Consider the following 27,905-nt stretch of genomic DNA (forward strand, 5'->3'; position numbering starts at 1 on the left):
TCAAAGATTTAAAAGGGCTTTGCGGTTCAGATCCTCGAATGGAAAGTGCACCTGAGAAATACCTCCTTCCACACGTGAAATGTTCCCACACAGACTTTTGGGTGAAGACGGTGCCATGAAGAGCATTTACAGAATTTACCTCTCCCCACAATTGATGGCATGAAGAACAATGAGCAAAATTAAAAAGTGCCGTTGGCAGCAAACATAACTCTCACAAGTTTGTTTTGAACCCCAGTGCGGGTCCTGACCTGATTTCCAGCTGACATCCAGCCTCTGTCTGACGGGCTGTGGGTTGTTCTGGCAGGTCAGTTCCAGCCTGCGATGGTTCTTAAACAAGATGAATGTCATCCCTGTCTGCACCCACAGACTAAGACCCTAATCGGGAAATGGAATCAAAATTCTCCCAAGAATAATCCTGAACCTGGAGAAGTGGGGGCTGCTGGCAGCCAAGAAAGAGGAAAGAGCCAAGTAAAATCTTGGAGAAAAGTCCACCCCAGAATCAGCATGTGACTTCTGCACTCAGCAGTCTTGGGTCACTGCTGTATGGGGGCAGACCCGGAGCCCGAGGGCGAGCAGCAGAGGGTCTTACTGCCCGCTCTCTGTGCCTCAGGCTGCAGATCCCTCCCTCCACCTGCACCACAGATGGCGGAGGGGGTCACAATTGAACGAGAATTGGGTAAAAATCGGGGGTGATGCTGGGGGCGGGGGGCAAGCTGGTATCCACATCTGTTTGTGCACCCCACCTCTGCCTGAGCTTCGCAAACTACAGCATAGCGCACACCTTCTGGAGTTCCCGTGGTTTCCAAAACACACCTGCTCTTCCAAATACCAATAGCAACGGCAACAACATAAACTCGAGCACAGTTTTAATTTAGAATAATATTTCCTCTATTTTCATTTCAAGTTTTGGTCAAAGACTTGGAATAGAAAATCTGTGAGAAGGGTTGATGATCGAGGGGACAGACATGGTGAGGAGCATCAGAAGTCACGTGGTGTCAGAGGCACACCTGATGGGACACGCCCCCTGTGTCATCCCAGTGGGAAGAGGTCACGGAGACAGTCTGATGGAAATGTACAGTTGCATAAAAACTGCCATTTGCATTTGTAAAATGCTGCTTTAGAGCGCAGACATGGTGACCGGACGCCACGGCAGGGGCCATCGCTTCAGAGAGAAAGGAGAGCGAGAGCTGAGAGGTGAAGGAGAGAGAGAAAGCTCGCACCGTCCCATCAGTTTGCTTGTTTCCAGCTGATGTTCTGATTTCAGCCATTCGTGCCCGCTGGAAAGCCGAGGCTCACAGTGTTCCGTGGATCTGCGGTTCTCTTACTGGGCCATGGAGATGGAACAGGGTGTCTGTGCACCTGACGGCACCCGCGGGCTCTCTGGAAACTTCTCCTCCCAGGGCACTTGACCTGCTCTAGTGGACAGGGCTGTGGTGTCTCCAAGTGGCTGGAAGACTTTCTCAAAGGCTCTTGTGTTGCATTTCACAGCAAAGTAAATATTTCACCAAATATTGAATAACAGCGACACAGCATCAATCGATTTCCTAATTTTAGAAAGGGACGTAATCTCTCTTTTTTCATCAACCCCTGATGGAGCACGGGTCTCCAGGTGCAGGGTGCTGTTTTAGACCCTGCAGCCCCCTTGCCGTCCACACTGACTGGCTGCTGATGGAAAAGAAGAGTTCAGGGAGCTACTTACGGTCCCCCTGGCACAGCAGAGGCCCCAGCCTGTAGGCAGCCTCGGAGCTCGGGTGGGCCGTGTCTGTGACCACGATTCGCATCACGGGCAGGTGCTCCTTGTAGGAGAGCACACCTGTGTCATTGGTCCTGTGGGAGAAACACCTGTTAACAGCGTGTGGGACCAGTGGAATGGGCTCCACATGCCTACCTGCCAGGGAGGGTGGGTCGCCCACCAGACACCCACATGTAACACGGTTTGTGGGCCCATTCCAAGCACAGACTGGCATCCACTGACTGACCTCAGAGGAGGCTGGTGGCAGATTTAGAAGCGAGGTCATCGGGCCAGCCCGAGGTCACGCTTCAACCTAAACGGCCGACTGCTCTTCTCAGTATGGTACCAGCACGGGATTTAAATGCAGTATTTATGCATTCATGCGTTACTAAGTGTCCTGTGGGTGAACCCTGCAGTGGTGAAGTTAAATATTAATATACAATATTCTTTATAATATATAAATGTAAACATAGTTTTTTGCTCAGAATTTTATTTTCGTCGTTTAGAAAAGCTAAGTTTTTCGCTGTCCCTCCTTATTGATTTTATAATTAAAAAAACTTATTTGAAATCAGGCTGGGAATAAAATTCAGTGCAATATTCCCTGAACTTTGGTCAGTTGGTGGGATGTGGGAAGGTGTCCTCCCACACGCCTGCAGGGGAACTGGCCACACATGTAACCCCGGCCCTCAGTTACCAGGAGATGCACTGCCGTCCGTGCGGCTCTGTAGGAGAGCGTTTGGTGGAAACACATCAACACCTCTGGGAAAAGTGCAAGCAGGGCTTGGAGGGGCCGCTGGCCTGGCGCACACCCACTCCACTTGGGCCAGTTTCCACTTCTCTGAAACAAGGGGTTGTTTACACTTTTTGCAACATCCTCATGTATTTCTGGGGCACTTCAACTTCATGTGGATTTCTGATTTGACCTTCTAATATCCTGACTCTGTGGGGACTGGGTGAGCACTAATTTCTATCCTTTATACACCTGCTAATCACGCCTCTGTCCAGACTTGGAAAAAAGAGTCGAGTTCCTAGACACGCTGTCATTCCTACTTTTTGTGCAATTAAAAGTTCTCTATTTACCAGAAATAAAAAGTTATCAAAGATAAATTAAGCATTTACTTTTAGATCAAACTACAATAGAAATTGTTATTTAAATTTGTCTTCCTCTGTTAAAAACAATCCTGTAGCTGTACGCAGTGTGTATCCTGAGACACGAAGAAATCAATATTAAATCTGAACAGTGAGACATAGTCTACTGGAGGAACCGGATTATTTGCCAAATTTAGCCTCAACGATCCTCTGCTTCACCTAGTTAAGCTTCTACTTTTTTTTTTTTCTAAGATTGGCATCTGAGCTAACATCTGCTGCCAATCTTATTCTTTTTTTTTCTTCTTCTCCCCAAAGCCCCTCAGTACATAGCTGTATATTCTACCTGTGAGTGCCTCTGGTTGTGCTATGTGGGATGCCACCTCAGTGTGGCCTGACAAGTGGTGCCACATCCGCACCCAGGATCTGAACCAGCGAAATCCTGGGCTGCTGAAGCAGAGCGTGTGAACTTAACCACTTGGCCACAGGGCCAGCCCCTAAGCTTCTATTTCTTTTCTTTTCTTTTTTTTTCTGCCAGGGAAGATTCACCCTGAGCTAACATCCATTGCCAATCTTTCTCTCTTTTGTATGTGGGGCACCGCTACAGCAAGGCCACTGACAAGTGGTGGTGTAGGTCTGTGCCTGGGAACTGAACCTGGGCCTCCAAAGCAGAGCACACAGAACTAAACCACTAGGCCACCAGGGCTGGCCCAAGCTTCTATTTCTTTATGACAAAGAAGAAGATACATCTTGGATTTCCCAGACCCATTAAACTTGACATTGGGATAAACAGAGAGTAGACAGGGAGAACCATGGCGTATGGATGTGTATGATGTGTGATCAGTCAGCCGGGGCATTAACGTGATAGAAAGCAATCACATTAATGACTGTCCTCGACCGTCATCTCTGCGGACGGCACAAACCCTCACGCCTGTCGAGACAGAGCACACTTCAGGGAAATGCAGGTGTTGTACTTATCTTTATGGGTCTGTGAATTTTTAAAGATCTATTTTTCAGAAACCACGGCTGTTTACTGAGGCTCTAACATTAGCAATATTTCCAGAGTGTTGAGAATACTCAACAACTGTCTCAGTGTGTCGCTGTGTGTTAAGAAAGATAACGAAGTAAGTTTCTGTTCCGTGCGGTTTGAAAACCATGTTCTTGCCTAATTGAGGGAAGATGGCCTTCACCAGTGTGGTGTGAGTGCACGTGGCTCCAGGGCCCCGTCTTATTCGGGTGAGTGTAGACTCCTACAGACCTGCCTAGCTAAGAGGTGCTCAGGGTTTTTCCGTGTTTTCTCTGTTTCTCTCAAAGCGTCCACTGCGATGCAAATTTAGAAACAGTGCATTTGCCACATGCTCTCACGGACCTCAAGAATTCAATAAGAGAACTTTTAAACTTCATTTTTAGGAACTCCTAAAACTATGGAAATGATACTTATGACTTTCCAAGAAAGTGTAAAATTCTCATTGTTTTGAGAGGACTTTTGGTTCACAAAGTGTGGCTCAGGATAGTTTCAGAAATTGGGAAGGAAGAGGGGAGAGATGCTGAGCCAGCTCTAATATTAGCCACGGTTTTGGGGAGAACTGAAGTGTTCCCATTGCCTGCAAGATCACTGAGAACAACTTTTATGACTAAATGTGGAGACAGTTCCAAATGAATGGAGAGATAGATGTTGACCTTCTTATAACAATTTAAGTTACAGAAAAAAAGTTATCACTAAAATCTTGCTTAGTCATTTACATTTTTTTACCATATTAGAGATAAATCAGACATTGAAAATGGCTTAAATAACAATGCAATAAACACCAATGTACCCATCTAAGTTTAAGAACTGAAATATCACGAGTGGAAAGGAAGAAACAAAACTGTAATTAATTATGGATGAAATGATTATGTGTGCAGAAAATCCAAAAGAATCTACAGGATAACTATTAAGATTAAAAATACAAGTCTAGTAGGGCCACCAGACACAAGGCCAATTATACAGAAGTCAATTGTTTTTCTATGTACCCGGAACACAAAATGGAAATGAAAGGTAAAATGATACAATTCACAATAACATCAAAGATATAAAATCTCTAGGGATAAAACTAATGAAAGGTACTTAAGACTTTGCTACTGACTGCTATAAAATACTTATGAGAAAAATTAGAGTTGGAAAGCTCCTTAACGTAAAAACGTCCACCCCTCTAAATTTATCTGAAGTGTTGACGCCATCCCCAACCAGTGTCGATGGCAGCAGTGGCAGCTGTGTCCTTCTACAAGATCAAGACCAGGGATGAACGAGGATCCCTGCAGACACCTGTCACCTGGAAGCTGGAGGACAGGACGCATGTGTACGAGTCGTCTATAAACAGAACATGGAGAAGACAAGGGAGCCCTTGGCCCAACTCTGTCCCAGATGCTGGCAGAGAACAAGGGCAGTTTGGAGAAAGAACATGAAAGAGAAGAGGGAAGCTAGATGTGAACCTAAGAGTTGTCCAAAACCACAGCCAGAGACAGGGGAAGTCCACCCCAAGTGTGAAAATACTGGACACGTGGACACAGAGCACTGGCTACAGGGAGAGGGGGTACATAACACACGCAGGACTCAGGGAGGCAAGCTTGCCGAGGAAACGCTTTGGGCAGGAGGGTTAGGAGGAAGGAGGAGACGCCCCCATGGAAACCGTGTGGTGTGATGGAAAAGAAGGAAGCGCAGAGCGTAGGGTCCTGGAAGGAGAAAGAAATCAAGAAAAATGGCAGTGGACACGCAGCCCTCCCCTCACACGGCACTCTCAATGCAGGGGGTGGAGGGTCATCCTTGAGAAAGCTGCTAACCGGAGGGGGTGCTTGGACCTCGGAGAATGTAAATTATTGCCAACGCCAGCCTCGCCCTCAGAAAGCCAAACGGACCATCTTTATAAATACAAATCTACTATCAAACAAAGCAAAACAAAATGAAAACAGCAATGGGGTGAACCCCCGAAAAAAACCTCCAGGGAAGTGAATAAAACTATAACAGACCCTCCAAACTAAACTAAATATCCTCAAACAAGTAGGAGAAGGTGTGCCAACATACTGTGGATCAGAAATTCAAAAATTAAGAACAAAAATGGAAGACCATGAGGAGGAAAGGAAACAAGAGTTGATGGAAATTAAGGAATAAATATAAAAACCCTATAAAATCATACAAGAATGAGGAATAATTACAACATGCCAGTGAGACAATAGATTCAGGCAAAAACGTAATAAAGGTCATTGCAGAAAATCCACAAAACAACTCAAAGAATGAAAATCTGATAAAGAAAAGAGTAAAGTGGATCAGAATGTTGAAATGGAAGGAAGACAAAGAAAATCCAATGTCTACGTAATCGGAGGCCCTTAAGAGGAAACACAAAACAACGAAACAATGAAACCATAACATATTCACAACTGGAATCCAGTAAATCTTCCTGAAGGGAGAGGGAGCCCGAGGCTGTGTATGAAGGGACGCAGAAGCACCGGAGAAAACGTCCCGCCACTGTCACCCCAGGATGCGTCCTGGTGACAGCACGGGACTTTACACACAAGGAAAAATCACCAGCGCTTTGAGGCAAAAAGGTGAAATAACGAACAAGGGCATCAGATTTCTTAAAAGTAACGTGCAAGTCAAGGTACCAGGAGGATATCGTTTTCAAAATATTCAAGGAAACGTGGAACCACGGGTTTCCTCTCCAGCCAAGTGTCCTTTAAGTATGGAGGTTGCAGAATAAGTACCAGCATTCACAGACCGGGGATCGATCGTCAGAGGCATCCACTGTGCTCTTGAAGCATCTCCTGCAACACGCACATCAGCCAAACCAGAGGAAACGGGGAACCTCAGCAGAAACGATGATGATGGAGCCTTATTATGTTCAACTGCAGGCCTGAGGCTGAAATGATGGTGAGGACGACAATGGGCATTTCACGTGACGCAGGCTGTACATCATTAGGGCTGTTTTCTGACGAGACAGGAACGATGTGGAGGGTAGGAGGGGAGAGAGGGGGAGATGAGAAGCCTCGGATGATCATACGGGCAATAGAGCAGAGCCGCCTACAAGCCGGACAGCAATGGGTTAAATAAGAAAACAGCAGGATGAAGTCATTTAAAAAGAAACGACTGCAGAGGTAACCACAGGAACAAAAAGCAAGCTTCCCCACTTAACGAAGAAAGGATTTTTTAAAAGATCAATGAATATGCATCAGGAAAAAAATAAACACAGCAAATATAATGATTTGTATTAACAACCATCACATAAAATAATATGATAAGGTTGAACTCAAACATATCAGTTTTGTCAATAAATGTGAATGGCCTTAACTCACCTTTTAAAAGACAAAAGTTTTCAAATTTGGCCCCTAAACCAAGACACCACTGCAGGCTGTAAACCAGAGACACCTGATTCGGACACAGGGACTCAGAAAGGGAGCAGAGGACCTGCAGGTGCATGAGTGGTGGTGCCATGTCACAGTGGAATCCAACCCAAGACCCGCAAGCGACAGAGGGGGCAGGCGCCGATGCCAAAAGCCACAACCGTGATGAGGCACAGCGGTTATCAACACTCTTGCATCAAATACCAGACCAACCGCCTTCACAAAGTGAGATCTACAGAAAACGCACGGGGTCATAGAGACCCACAGACAACAGGGGAATCTCGCAGAAAAAGGAGACAAACATGAGTAGGGATACAGGAAACCTCAACAACATCATCAGTGGGTAGATCTTACGAGTAGTGATCAAAAGTTACATCCCATTAGAAACAAGACAGCTTCTTCCCAAGATCATGTGGGACCGCCACAAACTGATCATTTAGTCTGTCGCAGAGAAAATACCAGGAAGTTCCCCAAAGTGGAGTTTCTTTGTTGAGGCAAACACTGTATCTACATCCATATCTGCATCTAGGGTATCAACATTTATGTCATCTAAAAACCTTCATCCTAAAGCCAGTATCTCACCTAACGAGCACACTGGGGACATTCCACTAAGACCACGAGGCCAGGGCGCCAGTGCTGTCAACATGGAGCTGGAGGAGCGGCCGGTGCTCCGTGCAGAGAGAAAGCAGTGAGGCGAGTCACCAGAAAGAAGGAGCCGTATCTGTGGGTTATGTGAACATGTCCCCAAAACCCTCGAGCATCTTTGCCAGAACGAACTGAAACAATAAAGGAATTCAGTGAACCAACAGGATTCAATAAAAACATGGCCTCAAATACGTAAGTAACAACCAGCTAGAGGAAATAACGATATCTCCATTTAAGACCAAGAAACCAGAGAAAATGATTTAGCACCAACCTTAACAGAAAATGCAGCAAATGAGTATGAAGAAAACTTTAAAACTTTCCCAAGAGACACAGAAGTAGCGCCAAGAGTTAGTTTCTGAGCATTAATCCCTTCCCTGAAAGGAACCGGCTCCGTGGAGGAACGGCTGATTCCAATGCCGGACAGAGAAAGGACGAGGTGAGTCTGGAAGCTCCTGTTTTGCCAGAAGGGAACAAAATGTTCAAAGAACGATGAGGACGTGTCAAAGGACACAGCTTGAAATGGCTCCCGCCAGCCAAATCTGGAACAGCGGAAGCATCAAATTAAATAATGATAAGAGAGGATCGAAACACACGAAGAAATTAAAAATGCACAAGTGCACACCAACATAAATAAGTAGATAAATTATTAAGGAGAGAGGGACTATGTGGTCGTAAAAATGGGAAATGGGAATGCAACCCTCTGGAGGTCTGGGTCAGGAGACGCTCTCCTGTTTCCTCCTAAAGTCTTTATTCCCTTGCCTCTCATATGTGTTCGGAAATCTGCCTGGAATTGACCCTTGTGTGGTATGAAGTAAAGGTCAGGATTTACTTCATCCACATGGACATCTAGTTGACTCGGCTCTGCTCACTGAAAAGACCCTCCCGTCCGTGTCTGTGTGGACCGCGTGTCTGTGACTCCGTCTCGGCACACGCTATGCTGCCGTTGATCCTTGTCCGTCTTTGCACCAATGCCACACTCTCTTGGTCAGTAGAGCCACTGACAGGTTTTAGATCCAGAAGCACAAATCCTCCAGCTTTCTTCTTCTTCTTTAACATTGTCTTGACTATTTTGCTTTCAATCTAAACTTTAGAATCAGCTTGTCAATGCACGTGTGCACACATACACACACACCTCTGTCTGAGTTATTTTGCAACTTTTATTTTGACTAATTCCAGACTAACAGACACATTGCAGCAGAGAGCCCCTGTGCACACTTTGTCACTCCTCACCATCCTCGGGGTGTGCTGGGCGTGCTAACACTCTGGTTCGCCTTCATGTCTTGCACAGCAAGCCCACTCCCGAGGCCGGCACTTGTCCCGGCTGAGAGGTGAAGGCGTTCTTGGCTGCATGGCATCTGGAGGCTCGCTACAGTCCGCCCCTCGCCCTGCACTGATCCACTTGGGTCCACACTGAATCCACTCTGTCCCATCGCTGACTCTCAGGGTGGTGGCAGCAGCAGCCCCAGGGGCCACGCCGTAGCTCCTGCAGGGGGTTCTGAGGTCTTAGTTCACTGGCTCCCTACCCTGCTCGTCTTAGAGTCCCCTCTGTTGAGGCACTGCTGCGGGTCCAGGCTGCCCACCCAGAGGTGGACCAAGACCTGCTCCCGAGGGTCTGACCGTCAGCCTTCCCTTGCCAGCCACGGTTGCTGTGCCGGCCCTTTATTGATAACGCTGGGTGTGTCGGTGCCAGAGGATGCTCAGGGTTCCAGGTGGACTCCCCACCCCGTTACGGAGAAGCCAGTCCTCACAGCCACAAACATGAAGCTCGTCCTTTGCCTGAGCTCGCCGGCACGAGTCGCCCAGAGGGATCAGGTCTGTGGCTCCGGTTCAGTGTCCACTGGAGGAAGTGTCGCCCCAGGGCCTCGAACCACACAACTCCAAGCTGTGCAGAGGGGGAGCACAGATTCCCCCACTGAGTCGTCGGACGGGATGACGAGAGGGGTCAGCGATGCTGCAGGTACTGGGGAGAGACCCACACAACCACCACTGCTTTGACCTGATCCCACAGGGTTTATCCCCAAACTGTCACTTTGGCTGAGCTTCTCAGTGACCGTTAGTCCAACACTGTGTGACCGGCAGCTCCTGTGCACTAGGGACGTGGAGAGATGAGGGACGTGTGCAGCCACAGCTCTGCGTCTGAGAGGATGCTCTGCCCACCCACGTGCACATCAGACCCTCTGTGAGCCACGGCACTGTCCAAGGGTCAACAGGAAAACCCACAACTGGAAACAGATCATTCCTAGTGAAGACAAGTCACAGCCCTCCAGAACCCCAGGGATCTGCACGGCCCTTTCCCACCCCACAGACATCCTCTAATCACCACCTTTATGTCCATCCCTTATGCCACCACTTGCGCCATGACATACTTGTGTCACTACCTCACTGCTACATGGCCACCACTTCTAATTCCTAGGGTCCTGTGGTGCCCCGTGCTGCAGTGTGAACATCAACAGGGTACGATGCTCACCAGCCTGTACCAACGACTCACAACAAGGTATCAGTCAGGTCACACACTGACCCTGTACCACCACCCTCAGAAGGGCAGCTTGTCCACCCCCCCCCCCCCCCGTGCAAGGGGACCCTGCAGGGGGGAGCGGGACCACTTACTCCACGCACCTGCTGGCATCACAGCGTCCTTCCGCAAGGATGCTGGCCTTCCCGGAACCACGGTCTGAGATGGAAAAGGGATCACGACTTCCTATGCCATTTTCCAGACCACCTCTCTGGATTCATTTCTGGTTGTAGAGGTCCATCAGTGCTGTCATCGGCTGTCCATTTTCCCTACCCTCCTCTAGGTCTGTTAGCTGTCCCCTTGACCCCTCTAAGGCAGGTTGTAACCCCGACTTATCGCCCCTCCAGACATTGCAACCACTTGGCTTCCTGCGGTTAAGTGCCATTCCAGAATCTTCTCTACCCCATTGCTCCTGTGGTTCAGCCTTATAGCAATACCCCTCCCCACCAGTCCTGCTCTTCCCAGCCAAGCCAGGGCCCCTTCCACGGGGCGTTCCCTTTGCCAGTGCCCTTGGCTGTCCTGGGGACATGGAGAGGAGGTGAGTCTTAGAGAGTCAGTCATTTCCGGCATGTACACCTCTCCGAGTCTTCAGTCCATTTCCCAAGACCAGAGCATGTGCCAGCGAGGTGAGGCGAGGCTGAATCTCCAGTGGGACACGGATCAACCAAGGCACCTGCCTCAGGTGAGGTCTTTGCAACCAGATACGTGTACGAACATGGCACAAATAAACCCTCATGGAGATGCAACCAGCCTCCAAACCCTTCCAAACAGTCAAGACAAGGGTGTAGGATGCGGCGGCTTTGCCAGTCTGTTTCTTCCCAAGCTTTCTTTCCAGCAAAGGACGGAGTCTACTGTCCGAGGCATGCATGCCATCTGCTCCGCTCCATGGATCCGACCCAGACCTGGCTAGTGGCGCGTTGGGTCCTCTCATCTCCTCCGCACGGCTCAGTCAGGAGCCACCGGCCCAGGATCCCAGCCCAGCTCCCCTGTGGCCGCCGCCTCTCCCAAGTGTAAAGTCAGTAATATGAGGGCGCTAGACCCAGCAGAGTGCTCCACGGGATCTTGGAAGAAGGACATAGCTTTTTCTCTAAATGTGTGCATAGGTCACCACAGGGCGATCCAGGCTCCTGCAAACCCAAACTCTCTCATAGTAGGTGGCCCAGCCTTCGCTCCCAACTGCTTATGTGGAGCTGGGAGGCAGGAGTTCTGGGGGTGTGTAGAACTGGGGTGTCCTGGAGAGCTGGGAGTGAGATGGAGGCGCAAAGGGAGATGGCCAGCGACTTGGCGCAAGGAAGAGGAAGCAGGAGATGCCTGTGGTGGTCTCGCTGCAGTGGGCCAGCAAGGGACTGTCTTTGTTATAGCAAAGGCTGTGTTTCCATTTAATATCAAAAATCTTCTTACCTACAGGCTATTCTACTGGCTGTGAAAGACACTGACTGTGAAAAATGATTGGTGCTCACATTTTAAAAGTAAGGCTAAAATATATTTTCTGATAGATGAAATTGCATTTATTTGATTAAGTGGGATATTGTTTGGGATTTGTAAGCAGAGGGAGAAAGGAGGCCCCGCCTGTGGCCTGGGCGCCTCTTTAACTTGGAAATGAGTAAGAGGGAAAGTGTCCTTCACACAAGGATGCATTTTAAAAGCACCAGCGTTCTCCATGTAGACTGCCCTCCAGGATACTCTATTTCAGCACCTTTTTTGACTTCTGCAATCATATCCTACAACCAAAGTGTCCTGGTCTTTGTGCACGCCGGGTGACCCAGACGAACAGCTGGCCACGGAAACGGTGGGCTCCCTTCTGAGTGGACTGATTCCTGAGGATACCAAACATTCTGCAGCCCAATACAGCACTTTGATCAAACTTTACTTTTTAAAAGTGATTTGGGGTCCATGACCAATGCTCATCGGGTAGCATATAAATGGAACATCTGAAGCTTTTGGGCTGACTGAAATGTTTCTGAATTGGCAATCCATATTGAAACACAAGTCCTAGAGATTTCTAAACATTTTTGCTTTACAAATAAATTAAAAAAAACAAAACCAATATGCAATAAAATGCAAGATGGTTAGCCTCCAGTGTAATGAACAAATTTTCTCGTTTCACAGATTTCTATCCACGGGAGACACTCCTCCCGTATAATAGTTGTGAGGACCGTCTTTAAATCCTCGGTATTCCGTGGGTTGGTATTTCCAGAGTATGGCCCACGCTGTGATATATGTTTTTAGACATACATGAATTTGACCAACCACATGATCAAACACCTTTGGACCCCATTGGGAGTTGGGTGGACGCCTTCCTGGGGGCGTCTCCGAGCCTTTGTGGTGCCAGCCCACCCCCTGCAGGAAGCGCCATCTATTGGACTGGGGACCCCCTTAGTGTCAACAACATTGGAGGGGCACACCTCCGAAATGATGTCCTGTCAACGAGAGATCTCTGAAGTGAACTTAATTAGGTAGAACTTAAACCTTTTTAAACCTTTAACAAGGCTGATATCATCTGAGCAAAAAAAATGTACATGATTCACACGGAATTTTTTCACCGTTTTGTTTTTCACAAAACAAAATATTGACAGGTGAAATGGCGTGCTACACGGGTTTTCTCCACATAACCCGGGCGGGGGACGAAGGAGTGGAGGCTGACCATGAGCTGGTGATGGGTACATGGGTTCATTAGCATTATTGTCTCTTCACAGTTTGACCTTGTCCACAATAAACAGGTCAGAAATATGAAACAACAGATAAATCAAAGAAAGAAAGAAAACCAGCGAATCATTGATCTTAATGATCAGGCTTCAGACTAACTGGATCCTATTTCATCACCACGTGGTTCCTAACCTGCCGGGACATACCTCAGTCTCTCATTCTTTGGACCAGCTGTGCAATACCTACCTGAACAGACACATAGTTTTTTTTGGAGGAAGATTAGCCCTGAGCTAACATCTGCTGCCAATCCTCCTCTTTTTGCTGAGGAAGACTGGCCCCGAGCTAACATCCATGCCCATCTTCCTCTACTTTATATGCAGGACGCCTACCACAGCATGGCTTGCCAAGTGGTGCCATGTCCGCACCTGGGATCCAAACCAGCAAATTCTGGGTGGCTGAGAAGTGGAACGTGCACACTTAACTGCTGCGCCATGGGGCCGGCCCCTGAACAGACGCATTTTAAGCAACAACAAAACCAGGTCTTGTGAAGGAAATCAGGCAATTCACCATTCATCCCGGTCAGCGTCACAGTTGCAATGATATCGGGAATCTATGCAGGTCCCCGCGAAGCCACAAGGACACTTCTGAGCTTCAGGCAAAGAACCTCCCCAGTAAGTGTGTGTCTCGTTGCTTCTTCCAACCCACCAGCTCAGAGAGGTTCCATCTGAAAGACAAGTGCGAGACAGGTGACGTCCGCTGGGTCCCCACCACCCAGACAGCCCCGTCCCTCCCAGCTTATCATCAAGAAACCTACGGAGCAAAGAGAAATTGCTTTAGCGATGACTTTCTCCTTCACACAAACAGAACAATACAGCCTAATCCTTTAGTCAGGCTATGAAGTAATTTTTAATAGGCAAATTTATGCGGTTTCTTTAAGAACCACATTAAAGAATGAGTCACTGTCACAATTAAAACAGTAGCAGCGGCTGTTTATAAGCGGAAGCCGATGTCTGATGGGGAAGCTGACATGCCTGTTGGATCAAAACAACACAACGCACACATTCCGGGAGGCCCTGACTTCCCCCTGTGCATCCACCCAGGCTCCCAGGCTGCAGGCCTCGAGTGGGCACTGTGGGGCCCCGAGTGGTACACCATCTGCGGGGGCCTGCGTTGTCTGGGCTCAGCTGCACCGAGAGCTTGTCTGTCCGTCTGCAGAGACACACCTTCCTCCTGCGCTTGGGGGCCAGCTGTGCCCCTGACTGTGGCCTGGAGCCCATGGCCGCCTGGCCAGGATTCCAACACAGAACTGGGTGCCTCCTGAACGCCCAGGCCTGCAGCACAAGATGGTCGGGCGTTGCCAAGAGCCCCAGGAAGCACCCAAACCTGGGAGAAGGTGATGCGAAGAGAGCGTGTGGGCGCACGACCACCCAGAGGGGCCAGAGGAGGTGGATATGCCCTGAAGAACCGTCCAAGGCATCCACTCTCAGAGATGCTGGCCTTTTCCACACTCCCTTCTGAGCCATGAGTGGTCACCACGGGCCGGAGTATCAGAATGTGTGCCCGCGCCCAGCTCCCGTCAGACTGGGACCCTCCCTCCCCTTGTGAGACTGGACAGCCGCTCATGAGCAAACCCACCACCGCCCGCCGCCAGCTCCCAGCGGCCGTGGAGAGCGAGCTGTGCGCAAAGACACATCTTTTCCCAATTAAGCCAAGAGCTTGTTGCTGAGGCAGAAGGTTTCTAAAATATTTAATAGATATTTTGATAATGACGCTTTAAAATTTTAATTACTTCACAATTATGCTTTCAGAAATCAAAGAGGAAAAACATCACTGCAATCCAACTTATAATTGCGTTTTTAACGTGAGATCCCCAATCTTTCCAATAAAACAGCAATTATCAAACGCTTTTAATGACATCTGGGGTCTTTTGGTTGCATTTTGGAATTTTTAAGTATTCTAGAGATTTGGGGAAGGTGTAAGAAATAATTAATAAAACAAAGGGAAGATATAAAGAAGAAAATAAAGACAGAAATAGGAAAATTCCTGGTGCATGAGGAGTCGCGTTCCAAGAGCTCCTAACTGGGTCTCTGGCTGGGAGACCCCCAGAGTCACACTTCCTGAGCCTCAGGCCCCAGCCCCCCAGCAGACAGCCCCCGGGCAGCATGGTGCTGCTCCTCTCCCCGGAGCCTCCCCACCCCCAGCACTGCTCCCTCCACACCCACGTCTGAACCACCCTCGGGATCCTAAATGCTCAGCTGAGGCCCTCCCTCCCCGTCTCCCTCTTCTGCCCCTGTAGCCTCTGGGCCCTGGGACCTCTCTCCCTCCCCGTCCTGACCTCACCCCCACCTGGCCTTTCTTCTCCTTCTGTCTCCACCACAACTGGCTCGTTGGGTCTGTCTGTCTGTGTGTTTATCCACGTTCACACCCTGGCCCTGCAGACATGAGGGATCTGCAGGAGGCACATGGCCCTCGTCCCGGTGCTGTCACCCTCGCTGGAGCGTCTTTGCTGAGATGCTCTCCCACCAGATCCACCTGGGAGGGCTGGGACCACAGGAGGCTGAGGCCCAGACCATCTGCACGAAGCTTGTGGGGGCACCAGGCGCTGGCACCTCGACACAAAGCTCCTTCTGTGGTCGTCAGACAGGCCCCCACACACACCTCCTCCAGCCCAGGTGGAAGCATCCTTGCCATCTGTCCTCTGACCTTTCACCCCAGCAGCTCTACCTGGACCTGCTGGACACCAGGGCTGGACCTGCCCAGAAACCTGCTCCGGCCACATCCATCGTTAAAGGTCCACCCGGATCCCAACTCCTTAAGACTCTGCACTGGCGCTGTCTGCCCAACCCGCCCCGTGCCCCAGGGCCACCTGTGCGCACCTGCGTTCAGTCAGACAGCCCTGGGCTGGAGGCTGGAGGCTGGAGGAGGCAGCTGCCTCCTGGCTCCACGCACAGAGCCCCTGGGTTCTGCCTGTTCTCGGACCACCCGCTAAGCCCCTGGGACCCCGCCCACGCCCGGGACAGAGCTGACGCTCTGAGTCACCTGCAGCACAAGTTGGGCCCCAAGGGACCCCATGTCACAGTGTGCAAACTATGACGTCAAAATCCCTGCCTCCTGCCTCCAGCTGTCCCCTCAGAGGCTCTGGGACGTCTAAGTGACAGTTTTACTGGACGTTCTCGGGTGTGAGTCACCCCTGCGTGTGAGGGTGGACACGATTTCGGGGCAGGCACAGGGCCGTTCCTCTGGCAAGTGCAGCCTTCCTCCCGGGTTCCAGCCCTTCTCCCACCCCGTTTGGGAGCACTCCTTCTGTCTCGGAGGGGCCCACCTGTGGGCAGTGGGGTGCTCATGGCCAGCCCCTGCACTCCGCTCCCTGGGGCCCTGCTGGCTGCCTCCCCTCTGTTTAGTGACAGGCTTCTGTCACCCCAGGGCACCTTCTTCTGCTCATTCTCCTCAGAACAAACTTCAATATTTACATGTCCTTTTGTTTTTAATTCAGTGGTCAAAACTCAACAAAGATGCACTAAGAAATGAGCATTGGGCTGTCTCATGTTCCCTATAAATGCAGGACAGGGGTGGATGACAAGGGCATCCTGACAAGCACCCTCGGCTCAGGGGACCCAGCACCTCCCTCAGGTCCCAGGCATGGGAGAACCAGGGGCTTGGCCGAGGGCAGAGCTGAGCTCCGAGGGAGCCAGGAGGAGGGGCTTCTGCATCTGGGGGGGAGGCAGGAAGGCCACACTGACAGCAGGTGGCCAGCCCCCAGGTGTGGGGGGACCTGACCCTTCGGGCTGTGGGGCCCAGAGTTGAGACCTGCCTGAGGGCCAGGGGCCGGGCAGCAGCGTCCTCTGGACACGACATGTATCATGACAGCTCACACCAGGGGCCGGGAGCCATTGGCTGTCCTGACCTTTGACCTGTGACTCTGCTCCTTTGCAGGAAAAGACATGGAGTGAAGGTGATATTGGCTGACGTGGTTTTAATTAGAGGCTCCCTTATGTTCTTCTCTCATTTCCCCAGTTGGTAGAAAGAGGAGTGATTTGCAAAATTCAAGGACAAGCTAAAGTCATTATAAATCAGTTTCAGCGTGCCACACCCAGGCCCAAGTTAAGGAACCAGGAGTTGGGGAGCAGGTGCAGGTTAAGTCATGGGGGCAGTGTCAGGGGGTCCCTGTGCCCAGCAAGGCCCAAGGGCTTCTGAAATAGGAGAGTGCATGGTGGAAACAAAGTCCAGAAAGACACCAGAATCTGGAAAGATTTGTCTGTTCATAGAGAGCGAACCATTGGACAATTTGGAAAATCTAGAGGCCAGAAACAGGGGGTGGGATGGAAGCCTTGCAGCAATGAAGAATGGGGACATGAGGAGTTGACAGGGACAGAAGAGAAACAGTGACATAGTCAGATGTTCTGAAGGGAGAAAATGCACACCCTGAACCAGCATTTAGAAGCCGACTGGACACACAAGACAGAGCATGGAAAATAGTTGGGGTAACTGTCTACCCTCTGCAGGGTCAGCAAGCTGTCCCTGGATCAAGCCGGACCTGCACCCCACCTGCATGCACCTCACTCACCAGGTCAGGTCAGGTCCAGGAAGGGCCGTCCCACCTGGGGTTGTCGGTGTGGCTCCGAGGGGCTGAGGGCCACTCACCTCGAGTGTCCTGGAGCCGAGACCTTCTGCAGTGGAACTCCAGCTCCTGCTGGCAGTGCCCAGCGCGGGCGATGGTGGCCGACAGCTGCTCTGCTGTGGCTGCGTACTGGAACGTGGCCCTGTGTGGGTTCTCCCGGTCTGTGCCCTTGACCCTGGTGAAGGTCGAGCCGTTGTGCTGCAGGATGGTCCACGGGACGTCTCTCGGGAGAGAGGGAGAGAAAGAGGAGCGTCACTGAGCTGGACACGGGACGCGCGCTCAGCGCCTTCTAGTGGGAGACACGGGGCCAACGAGACGGGATCCTAAACCTTAAGCCGCGGGAGGGCGTCCTCCTGGCACGACTCGTGTCAGTGTGTGTCTCAGCTGATCCTTTCAGGAAAACGCGCACTTCTGCGTATTTGGAATGTTTACAGGAGAGAGAAAGGAGCAGAAGTGAGTTATTAAATTTCTGTAAATAATCTAAAGTAACATAATCAAACAGCAGCTTTCTACTCTTACAAACCCTTCTCTTCGCTGGAGAAGGCGTCCATCGCGCACTGCCTGCACCATCAGCACCTGTGCGTTCCCGGCCCTCACGGTCAGGCAGGTCACCGTGGCCTTGGGGGCAGCACAGCCTGACGTGAGAGGCTCCAGGAGCAGCCTGCCCCCGGCTGGACGCCGGCCCCTGCCCACAGTGGGAGGCCCGGCCTGAGATGGCACCATCTTTGGCCACCTCTTCCCCAGCAGAACCTCTGTCCACCTGGACACGAGGACTGGACTGCGGGCCCCGTGGCACTGAGTCCACATGTGGGTCCAGTCCCCCGGCGTCATCTGTGAAGAGCTGGTCAAGTGGTCTGTTCTTGTTGGGATCTGTCCAGTTAAAGGGCCTGGAAAGCCGTCCATGGTTGTGGTTTAGTTGATTTGCTCTATCCTATGCATCTCATCCTGCACGTTGGGATATGTGGCCTGAGGAGGGGGATGTGGACATGTGCACAGCCCATGGCCAACTGCGGCGTCCCACCCTCCCGACTCCTCGAGGCTCACTGGGCCCCACCTGATGCAGGTGAGGGGTCGGAGCCCAGGAAAGGGGCCAAGACCGTCCTCGAGGTAGCTGAGGGGCTGCAAATCAACAGTGAAGAGCAGAGGAGCCCAAGGGGACCCAAGGCAGGACGTCGGATGGTGGGTGGCGCTCGTCCATGTCTGCTCCGACCGCTGATGATTTGCAGACCGAGGGTCACTCTCTGAACTCAGCCGGTGAACTCTCAGTTACGGAAACCAGGCTAATTCCAGGAAGGGGCTGGGCCCACGGGGACTCGAGCAGTGACACTGACTCTGTTGTCATTACAATGCCCCTGTTACCACGGCACGTCCACCTTCGTCACATGTGTCAGCAGAAAACAGGTGGTGGATTTCGCACCTCAAGGAAAACCCGCGACAACGTCAGAAGCACCTGCTCCCCTTGCCCACGTCCCCAGGAGGAAAAAAGAAGAGCGGCATGGAGAAAACGTGGAGGTTACGACTTGGAAATTGACCTCCAGAGAACGAGGGTGAATGCATCTTTCTCACACGGGCCGAGAGGAAGTCCCATCTGTGCCAAACGTTGTCACCGGAGGCAGGCGGCGGCACACGCCTCGTTTCTGGTGACAGGAGCCAGGAAAGTCACTTCCATTCCCTGTGCCACACGCCATCTTCTGAGACCCATGCACAGGGCTCGCGGGTGCTCTGTGCCCTGACGAGGACGCCAGCCCATCCCCGCCAGTGGGAGACGCGGAGAAGCCCTTGGTCAAAGCCGGGACGAGCGTCCATCCAACCATGGCCTTTGGGCTCCCAGACGCCTGTGATGCTATTCCCAGTGCACAGGAACCATGTGCTCTGGGGCCACGCGAGGCGGTGGGGCTCTGGGGACCCTGCCTCAGGCCCGTCAGCTCAGACGTCTCATGCAGACCCGAGAGGAGGGCCTTCTCCACCAGCCGCCCCTCCTCAGGCCTCACTGGCCTTGGCATCAAGCTGCCTGGTGGAGGGAGGCCGGGGCGAGGTCCCACCAGGGGTCTGTCTTCTGCACTCCCCCACCCCAAGCCATCAGAGGCCCTGTCCCCCTTATTCTGGGGTTCACTGACACTGCATGGAGCCCAGCTGTCCCTTCGTCTTGGATGTCTGCTCTAACACCCCTGCTCCGGGCAGGGGCTCACTGTCACAGAGGGTGGTGACATTGTCACAGAGGGGCAGGGAGAACTGCAGAGCAAGCACTGCGGGCAGTGACCGAATCGCATCATCATCCCGCTGACCTCTCTGAGGACAGCAGAGTCCCTGCGGGCAGCGGGGCGTCCCAGGAGGACATCGCTGAGTGAGAAGACGGGATGAGGAAAGCTGCACTGCTGCCCCTCTGAGGACCCCCAGCCTTCACCGCAGCCATAAAGAGGGGACAGTCACGGTCTGGACGGTGTTGATGGGGCAAATGTCTTCATAAAGTTGGCCCTGAGCTTTCTGAAATTAACAGCGGGTGGTCAATAAAACTCCCGCAGACACCAGACCTCACAGTCAAGAACCTGCCAAATTAATCATGATGCTTTGGAATTTCCATTGACCTTGGCATCTGCCGGCGCTTGGCGAGGCCCCGCGCCCTCACTGTGCAGGTGTGACGAGCTGAGCTGTCAGCCAGATGGCCTGTGCAACACCGGGCAGAGTCTGAAGATGTCAGAGAATCCCACATGATTGTGGCAAGTCAGAATCCAAGGGACCAAAAGATCATGTCCGTGGAACATGCAGCTTCATACGAGCTACAGCACACACACGCTCCGGGCAACCACCCTAGCCGTTGTGTGCCCACACATGTGAACACGTGTACATGCACATGGTATGTGTGCACATAAATGCACACCTGCACACACGCATAAGGGCACGTCTTCTGGTCTTCTAGAGCATTGCAATCCCTCTTTTATTTTTTTTGCTGAGGAAGATTTGCCCTCAGCTAACACCTGTGCCGATCTTCCCCTATTTCGTACGTGGATTGCGGCTACAGCACAGCTGCTAACAGAGCAGCGTAGGTCTGTGCCTGGGAACGGAACCCAGGCTGCTGAAGCGGAGTGCACTGAACATAACCACTAGGCCACAGGGCCGGCTCCTTCATTTTTTTTTCTTATTCACAGGACAGTCATTTCTCAGACACACCATCACATCGTCTGAAAGTCTGGTGCCTGGACCCACAGCGGGACACTCTGGGCAGATGAACCAGGACGGGGTCTCTCCAGCACGTTGCTGTGACCTTGGAAGAATGTTCCAGAGCAAGGACGTACCCTCGGTATACATGGACATCAGAGGTGCCGGGCACCAGGCAGGCGCTCGAGTTCTCAGGAAGGAAATGAGGAGGAGGGTGTGTTTACCCTGAACCGAGACGCCCCGCACAAAACCTCCCTGGGATTTCTCTGCCCTCTGCTCTGGGCCCGAGCTGTCCCCACAGGGGAGCCTGTGTCCACCTTGCGGCTCTCCTGGCTTTGATGTTGAAAGCCATTCTGTGCCCGCTGCCCCAAATCCTCCAGCTCCGTCTATGTCCTTGGCCAGAAGACCTGCCTGACCCACCTGGGCAAACCCATCGAATAAAGGCAAAGGCAGATTTTAACTTGAGTATTGAGGAGACAAAAATCCAAAATTTCCCGAGGATGGTTTTCAAGCCACTCAAAAGTCATCCAAACAAAAAAGCCTACCCACAAATGATTCTTATCAGGGAATTTGCATTTCTAACCAGGTATCTCTGATTCCTAGGGCTGGTGTAACAGAGAACCACAGATCAGGCACTCAAACACTGGAATTGATTTGCCCATGGGTCTGGGGCCAGAATTGGAACCCAGGGGTTGCAGGGCCGAGCTCCCTCTGAAGGCTGGAGGGGAGGGTCCTTCTTTGCCTCTTGTAGCTTCTGGTGGTGGCCAGGACCCTGGGTGATCTTTGATTGTAGCCACCTCACTCCAACCTCTGCCCCTATGATCACATGGCCCACGTCCCTCAGGTGTGCCTGTGTCTCCAAACCTCCCTCTCCTCATGGGGATGCCAGCCTTTGCATCCAGGACCAACCCTAGTCCACCAGGACCTTGCCTCAACTTGATGGCATGTGCAAAGACCTTATTTGCAAATACGATCCCACTCACAGGTTCCAGGTAGGCATGAATTTTGGGGGTACACCATCCAACCTAGGGCACGGGGAGACACTCAAAATCTGAATTACCATCCATATGCGCCCTGCTTTACTTTGTGCTGTTTCTGTTGTGCTGAAACTTAGCAGAGTGGAAAATTTAAAGAAGGAGCAATTCCATCCAGAGACTGCAGCTGAGTCACCTGTCACTGTCACAGGCTGCGATGGAGAAACAGCACCATGGACAGCGGCCCACCTGGGTTGGGGGTGGTGGGGGTTAGGTCAGCGTGAGGTGGGGGAGGCAGGCGTGGACTCCAGCATCACGGAAGGCAGCCCCCCTGGGTGGGGAGGGGTTCGGTCAGCGTGGGGTGGGGGAGGCAGGCTGCAGGCACGGACTCCAGTGGGGACAAGATGCAGCGATGTGGCCGCTGTTACAGGAGCAGATACAGCAATCGTAGGTTAGACGCCTTGTATCTGGGCAGGAATTTGGAGCTCAGGGCAAACGGGCTATATGTTCACCCTCATTTACAAGCAGCTCTTGAGGGGATGAGACGCTAATTGCCTGACTGCAGCCGTCATCTCCCTGTGCATCTCTCCTACAGCAGACATGCCATGTGCATATATGCGTGTCAAGTCATTGTGCTGATTGCTTCAATATATGCAAGTTTTATTTTAAAAAAGTGAAATTTCCTTTAACTTTAACATCCGTTAATCCAATCAGATAAGTCTTGAAACTTTTTGTCTTAGGATTTGATGGTCAAAATTTTAATTCTAAATATTCCACAAATTTTCACTTGTGAACTATTTTTTTTAAATTTGTATCAAACACCTTTATTGAATAATGACCTACTATTGAAGATTCTTCTAATAAAGCTGCTGACCAGGTAGATTTCTACTGGATGGGCTGTGATTTTGTGTTCAACAAGAGTCTTCAAGTCTAACTTGTAAGTCAAAACTAGAACTCACCTGTTATGTTACAGAATGCCGGGAATGGCTCCAGGGGCCCGCTGCCATCCGGGTCGAGGTGGTACAGCCCGGAGGGGCTGCCCTTGTGCCTGTGGGCCTCACAGGACTGCTCGTAGAGGGCTGGGGACATCAGGAAGTCATCCACCGGAAATGAAACGGAATGAGGACCTTAACGTTTTTAATTAGGAGGGGAGGAAAATTCCAAGTTCTGCATTGTGGTAAATTTTTACCCTCCAGGAGATAATGTGACCATATCTTCAAATACAAAACTATTTTTTAAAGTAATGTATACGGTTCCATTTAATTAAGTAGAAGAAAAGAATGTTGCAATTTTTTTTTTTTGGGTGAGGAAGATTCACCCTGAGCTAACATCCATTACCAATGTTCCTCTTTTCTTTTTCCCTGAGGAAAATTGTTTCTGAGCTAACATCTGTGCTATCTTCCTCTATTTTGTATGTGGGACACCTCCACAGCATGGCTGATGAGTGGAGTAGGTCTGTGCCCGGGATCTGAACTACAAACCCCGGGCTGCCGAAGCGAAGCATGTGGGACTTCAACCACTCAGCCACAGGGCCGGCCCTGCGAGCATTTTTATAACACTTTTAAATACCTAATGGCAAATAAAATCACTCAGTCCAGTGGTAGATCTGGTTCACTGTGACATCACCAGGAAACATGACGAGTGTCTGCTCGGAGGCCTCGCGTCACGCACAGTGCGCCATCTTTCTCTGCCGGCTCACGCCCTTGAATAGGGAAACCTGACTCTTTCTGCGTCTGTCTCACTCCTCATCCCTTCTCTCAGTCCCATCAAGAAAAGAGGCTGTAACGGGTCAGTTTGGGTCTCTCTGCCTGGCCTCACCTCTCAGAACGGCCTCCCCGGGGCGTCACTGTGGGTTGGCCAATGTCATCCCCCTCTGCTCTACCTGTGAGGAACCACAGTCAAGCCCATTGGCAGGTCAAGCGGCTCAGATGGAAAATCCATCCACTTATCTTACGACTGTTTTCTCAGAGCTCCTGCGTTTAAAGTTGCTCCTTACAGTTAAACAAGAAAATCAATGCATCAGAGCACATTCAAGCGGCATCTGCTCTGTGTAGGATTCTGTGCCGGGCACGACGGGGAACAAATAACACAGGAGAGGATGCGGCCTATGGGGGCCCCTCCTCCCGGGTCAGGCCCTGGGCCCAGTTCCACGATCGCCTCCGTGTAAATGGGGACTGGTCAGCAGGTGCTTCCTCAGCCAGCTCTCCCACAGGCAACGCGGAGAAGCAGGGCTGACGGTGGGTGAGCTAAGCCCCTCCTGATCACCCCTCCCCTCCTCCCAAGCTTCTTTGTGAGACCCCAGCCTGGGGCCCAGGTCTGGTTTCATCTCCTCCTTGAGAACGAGACTTTAAGACCTGAGACGGAAACGCAGGCCCCACCGTAAGAAAGCGCCTCATGGCGACCCCTGCACTGCCGTCCTTCAGGCAATCTCATCTGGGCTAAATTAAGTAGGAAGCGCAGAGCATCTCGCCGGCAGGGGTCCTCCACTGGGGCCATTTTGTGCCACTGGAGTCCCGTGGGTGGAGGCCAGTACCCTGCTAATCATCCTGCGATCACAGACGGCCTCACAACAGAGAGCCACCGGCTCCAAACGTCAGCGGTGCCGAGGCTGAGAAACCCCACATCAGGTGAAGAACGGCCGGGCGGTTACGGAACCAGCTCAGGCTCCCCACTGGAAAATAGGATTTTAGTAGCATCTGCTGCATGGACAGGATTAGGCAACACACACAGGTCAGGAGACCAGGCCTGACGTCTGAGATGCCCGTAAGTCACACTAACAATTATCACCATCATTGTCGAAGGGCATCAGGGTCCACAGGGCTCTCTCTGAAATCTGAACCCCTACGGCATGCGAGGAGCTGCTGCCCACATTCTCCTGGGACTCTGTCTAATTCTACCAACACTGATGATCTAGTAACAACCATCTTTCCATCAGATGGTGCTGCCGGGAAGCTCAAAGCAAACCCGGGACCCAACTCAAGAAACCAAACCCGAGAGGATATTCGGCTTGAATTCCTTTCATGTTTCTCTTTGATTATAATCGATTTTCTCGGTCTATTTTCCCCTTTTCTGCTATCTTCTTCTTTCCCATCAATTTTCATGTTTCTCTAAGCGGCTTTAAATGAGCAACCTAGCCTTCCACTGGATGCGGAAACACACGTGTGTTTATTGTGGCTGCAGAGAAAGAGGCACGTTTACCTGTCCTAAGGAGGAGGACAGAGGGGAGCCCGGAGGCAACAGGAAGCAGGGTGGGCATGCTTACGGTGGTGGCACGTGGCGCCCGCGTAGCCGGTGCTGGTGCAGTCACAGTGGAAGGCTGTCCAGGTCTGGGAGCACCTGCCACCGTGCTCGCAGTAGTTGGGCAGACACCTGAAAGAGGGCACAGAGAGCATATCCTTCTGATTCTTTTTCCATTTGGAATTTGGAATAAAAGGCCAGCTGGGACCAAAATTTTACATGCATTATGTTTGCCCAAGAAAAACAAATAAATCAGAAAATAAGCAGGAAAACCCAATAACCGTCTACGCAGGATGGATATTTTGTCATCTTCTCAATTAAAATTAAGAAGGGGACCCTTGAAATTCCACTTCCAGGACTTGCACATTTTAATTGGTCATAGTATAATTGATTTTATCAAAGATAGAAAGTAAATGCTCATTATCAAATATTCAAACAATCTATCAGAACACAAAAAAGAAAGTCAAAATGATTTGAAATCCCAGCCTATAAAATAAGTATTATAGTTATGCATGTGCATATGTTTATATCTAAGCATATAAAAATGTAACCACATGATATTTTGCAAATTTCTTATCAATGATTCATTAATGTGCCATGAGAATTTCCAAGCAACCAATTTATATTTGTTTTAGCACTTATTTATTTCCAGGAAGATTAGCCCTGAGCTAACATCTGCTGCCAATCCTCCTCTTTTTGCTGAGGAAGACTGGCCCTGAGCTAACATCCATGCCCATCTTCCTCCACTTTATATGTGGGATGCCTGCCACAGCATGGCTTGACAAGTAGTGTGTAGACCTGCACCCAGGATCCGAACCGGCGAACCCTGGGCTGCCGAAGTGGAATGTGCGCACTTAACTGCTGGCCTGTTTCAGCACATTTTATCCCTCAAAGAAACCCATTACATAGTTACCGTAGTTTATTTAAAAAGGTATAGATCCAAATTTAATAGAAACCTGTATGATGAAGAGAGTCCATAAACAACTGAGGTCAACAGAAAAGCAGTAACACTAGCGATTGATCAGATTCACAAACGGCAGACCTGGGTGGCGGTGGTGGTGGTTTTGGGCAGACTCCAGAGAAAATCAGGTCAGCGTGTGAAGAGCTAAGTCACTCCATGTAGAAACTAGAGACAGAGGCTCTCACTCTGTGGTACGTGTGCTATTCTCTCATTGACCTGCATTTCACCATCCATTGGCTGAATCCACTTTTCCTATTTTTGCGTTGGAATTGGGAGTTTCAGTGTTGTGAACCGAAGGAGAAAGCGTTCACGTGTTCATTCTTTTCAAGGTGGTCCCCGTGGGCTGTGACTCCTGATGACACTCTGCCCGGTGGCCCGGGGCCTTAGACCCCTCCACCCACACCCTCCTGTGCAGAGCGCACCTTGCCCGCCCCCCTTTGCCCGAGGCGTCTCCTCATGACTTTCCTCCTGTGTGAACTAGTCCAGGTAAACCAGCCACTAGCCACAGGGCATGTGGTGTGAGAGAGCACAGTTCACACCCGTTCTCTCCATTCAAAGTCTCCAATCGAGAAGCTGGAATCAGACTTCCTGGAAACAGAGGCTGTCTTTCTCTGCTGCTCCCTCCTCCTCTCAGAGACCAGGGCCGAGCGCACCCGCCCCCATTCTGGGCCAGCAGCTGCTGTCCCTCCCCCACCCGAGTCCCTCTGACCCCGAAGGAGCTGCCTGACTTCCCCACATGTGCCACCAGACACAGGAAGGAAGGCCACACGCTCTGTGTTGGTGTGTGTGAGTGTTTGTGTGTGTGTTATGCATATGTGTGCAAGTGTGAATGTGTGAGCACTGGGTGAGTGAGTGAATGTGAGTGTTGTATATGTGTGCAAGTGTACGTGTGAGTGTGTGGGCACTGGATGAGTGAGTGTGAGCATGTCTGTTAGTGTTTAAGTGTGTGAGCACTGAGTGAGTGAGTGTGAGCATGTCTGTTAGTGTGTAAGTGTGTGAGCACTGGGTGAGTGTGTGAGCACGTGTGTGAGTGTTGTGTATGTGTGCAAGTGTATGTGAGAATGTGTGGGCTGTGGATAAGTGAGTGTGAGCATGCATGTTAGTGTGTGTGTGAGCACTGGGTGAGTGTGTGAGTGTGTCAAACAAGCATGAGTCTCACTCCTCTCCAGGGTCCTGGATCTGGGCTTTCAGTGGAGCACAAGTTGACACGAGTGGAGATGTGGACTCTGCACGCACAGGGAGGAGGGCCCTCTGTGGGCTGCTGTGTGACTGCTGCCCTGGCGAGGACAGTGGGGCCCTGGGTGCGAGAGGCAGCAGGGGGCGTGTGGACCATACATTTCCACTAAGCGGAGGGCACCTGGGGTCTGGGCAGTTCCTCAAACACGACATTTGAGAAACGGTTAAGAACTAGAGAATTTTAACCTGGAAAAAGGAGTGTTCAGAAAATCATATAAAGTCACAAATGTTTAAATATTTGAAGTGTCAGAGTCGGCCAGGGGGTGGAAGTGTGCTCAGTTCAGTCGTGGAGAGTGGACACAGACCAAGAGTGGACGTCGATACGTCAGAGTTGCCAGCAGTGACCAAGACAGAACGACAGGGACGGGATTTACACCCCGCCTGCAACAAACACGCGAAAAGGATGAAACATGTGAAATGACAGCTTGTTTCTGAGACACTGGCCGTGAGGCAAGGGCGGATGGTAACTGCTACGAGATGGAAAGCAAACACGATACGTCATGTGGTTGTCCCGGGGCCTCTCCAGGTGGTGAGGAAGGAAGGGCGGGCACCCCACAGAGCCACAGGACCCCCCAGGTGAGGAGACGGAGCTGAGGGCTGAGGGCGACCGAGGCAGCTCGTGTGACAGGATGGGTGATTGGAGAGGACGGGGCTGCTCAGGGGTCTGAGGGGGCCCTGGGCCGTCGGCAGAGTCCTGGTCCTCGTGTGGTGTGAGGAAACCAGCCACG

At 51.1% G+C, this 27,905-nt stretch overlaps 1 protein-coding gene across 1 annotated transcript in view; it reads right to left on the bottom strand.

Annotated features, from left to right (window-relative positions):
• Positions 1-27,905, bottom strand: part of LOC100064076 (contactin-associated protein-like 4) — a 170,170-nt gene that overhangs the window by 38,647 nt on the left and 103,618 nt on the right. Inside the window, exons 11-15 of the mRNA XM_023642816.2 lie at positions 25,006-25,112; positions 22,703-22,822; positions 17,637-17,834; positions 13,563-13,719; positions 1,700-1,827 (exon numbers count right to left, since the gene is read on the bottom strand). Coding sequence (XP_023498584.2) covers positions 1,700-1,827; positions 13,563-13,719; positions 17,637-17,834; positions 22,703-22,822; positions 25,006-25,112 — 710 coding nt within the window. The remainder of the gene's footprint in view (positions 1-1,699; positions 1,828-13,562; positions 13,720-17,636; positions 17,835-22,702; positions 22,823-25,005; positions 25,113-27,905) is intronic.

This window comes from Equus caballus, chromosome 6, assembly GCF_041296265.1.
Source record: "Equus caballus isolate H_3958 breed thoroughbred chromosome 6, TB-T2T, whole genome shotgun sequence".
Lineage (NCBI taxonomy): Eukaryota > Metazoa > Chordata > Mammalia > Perissodactyla > Equidae > Equus > Equus caballus.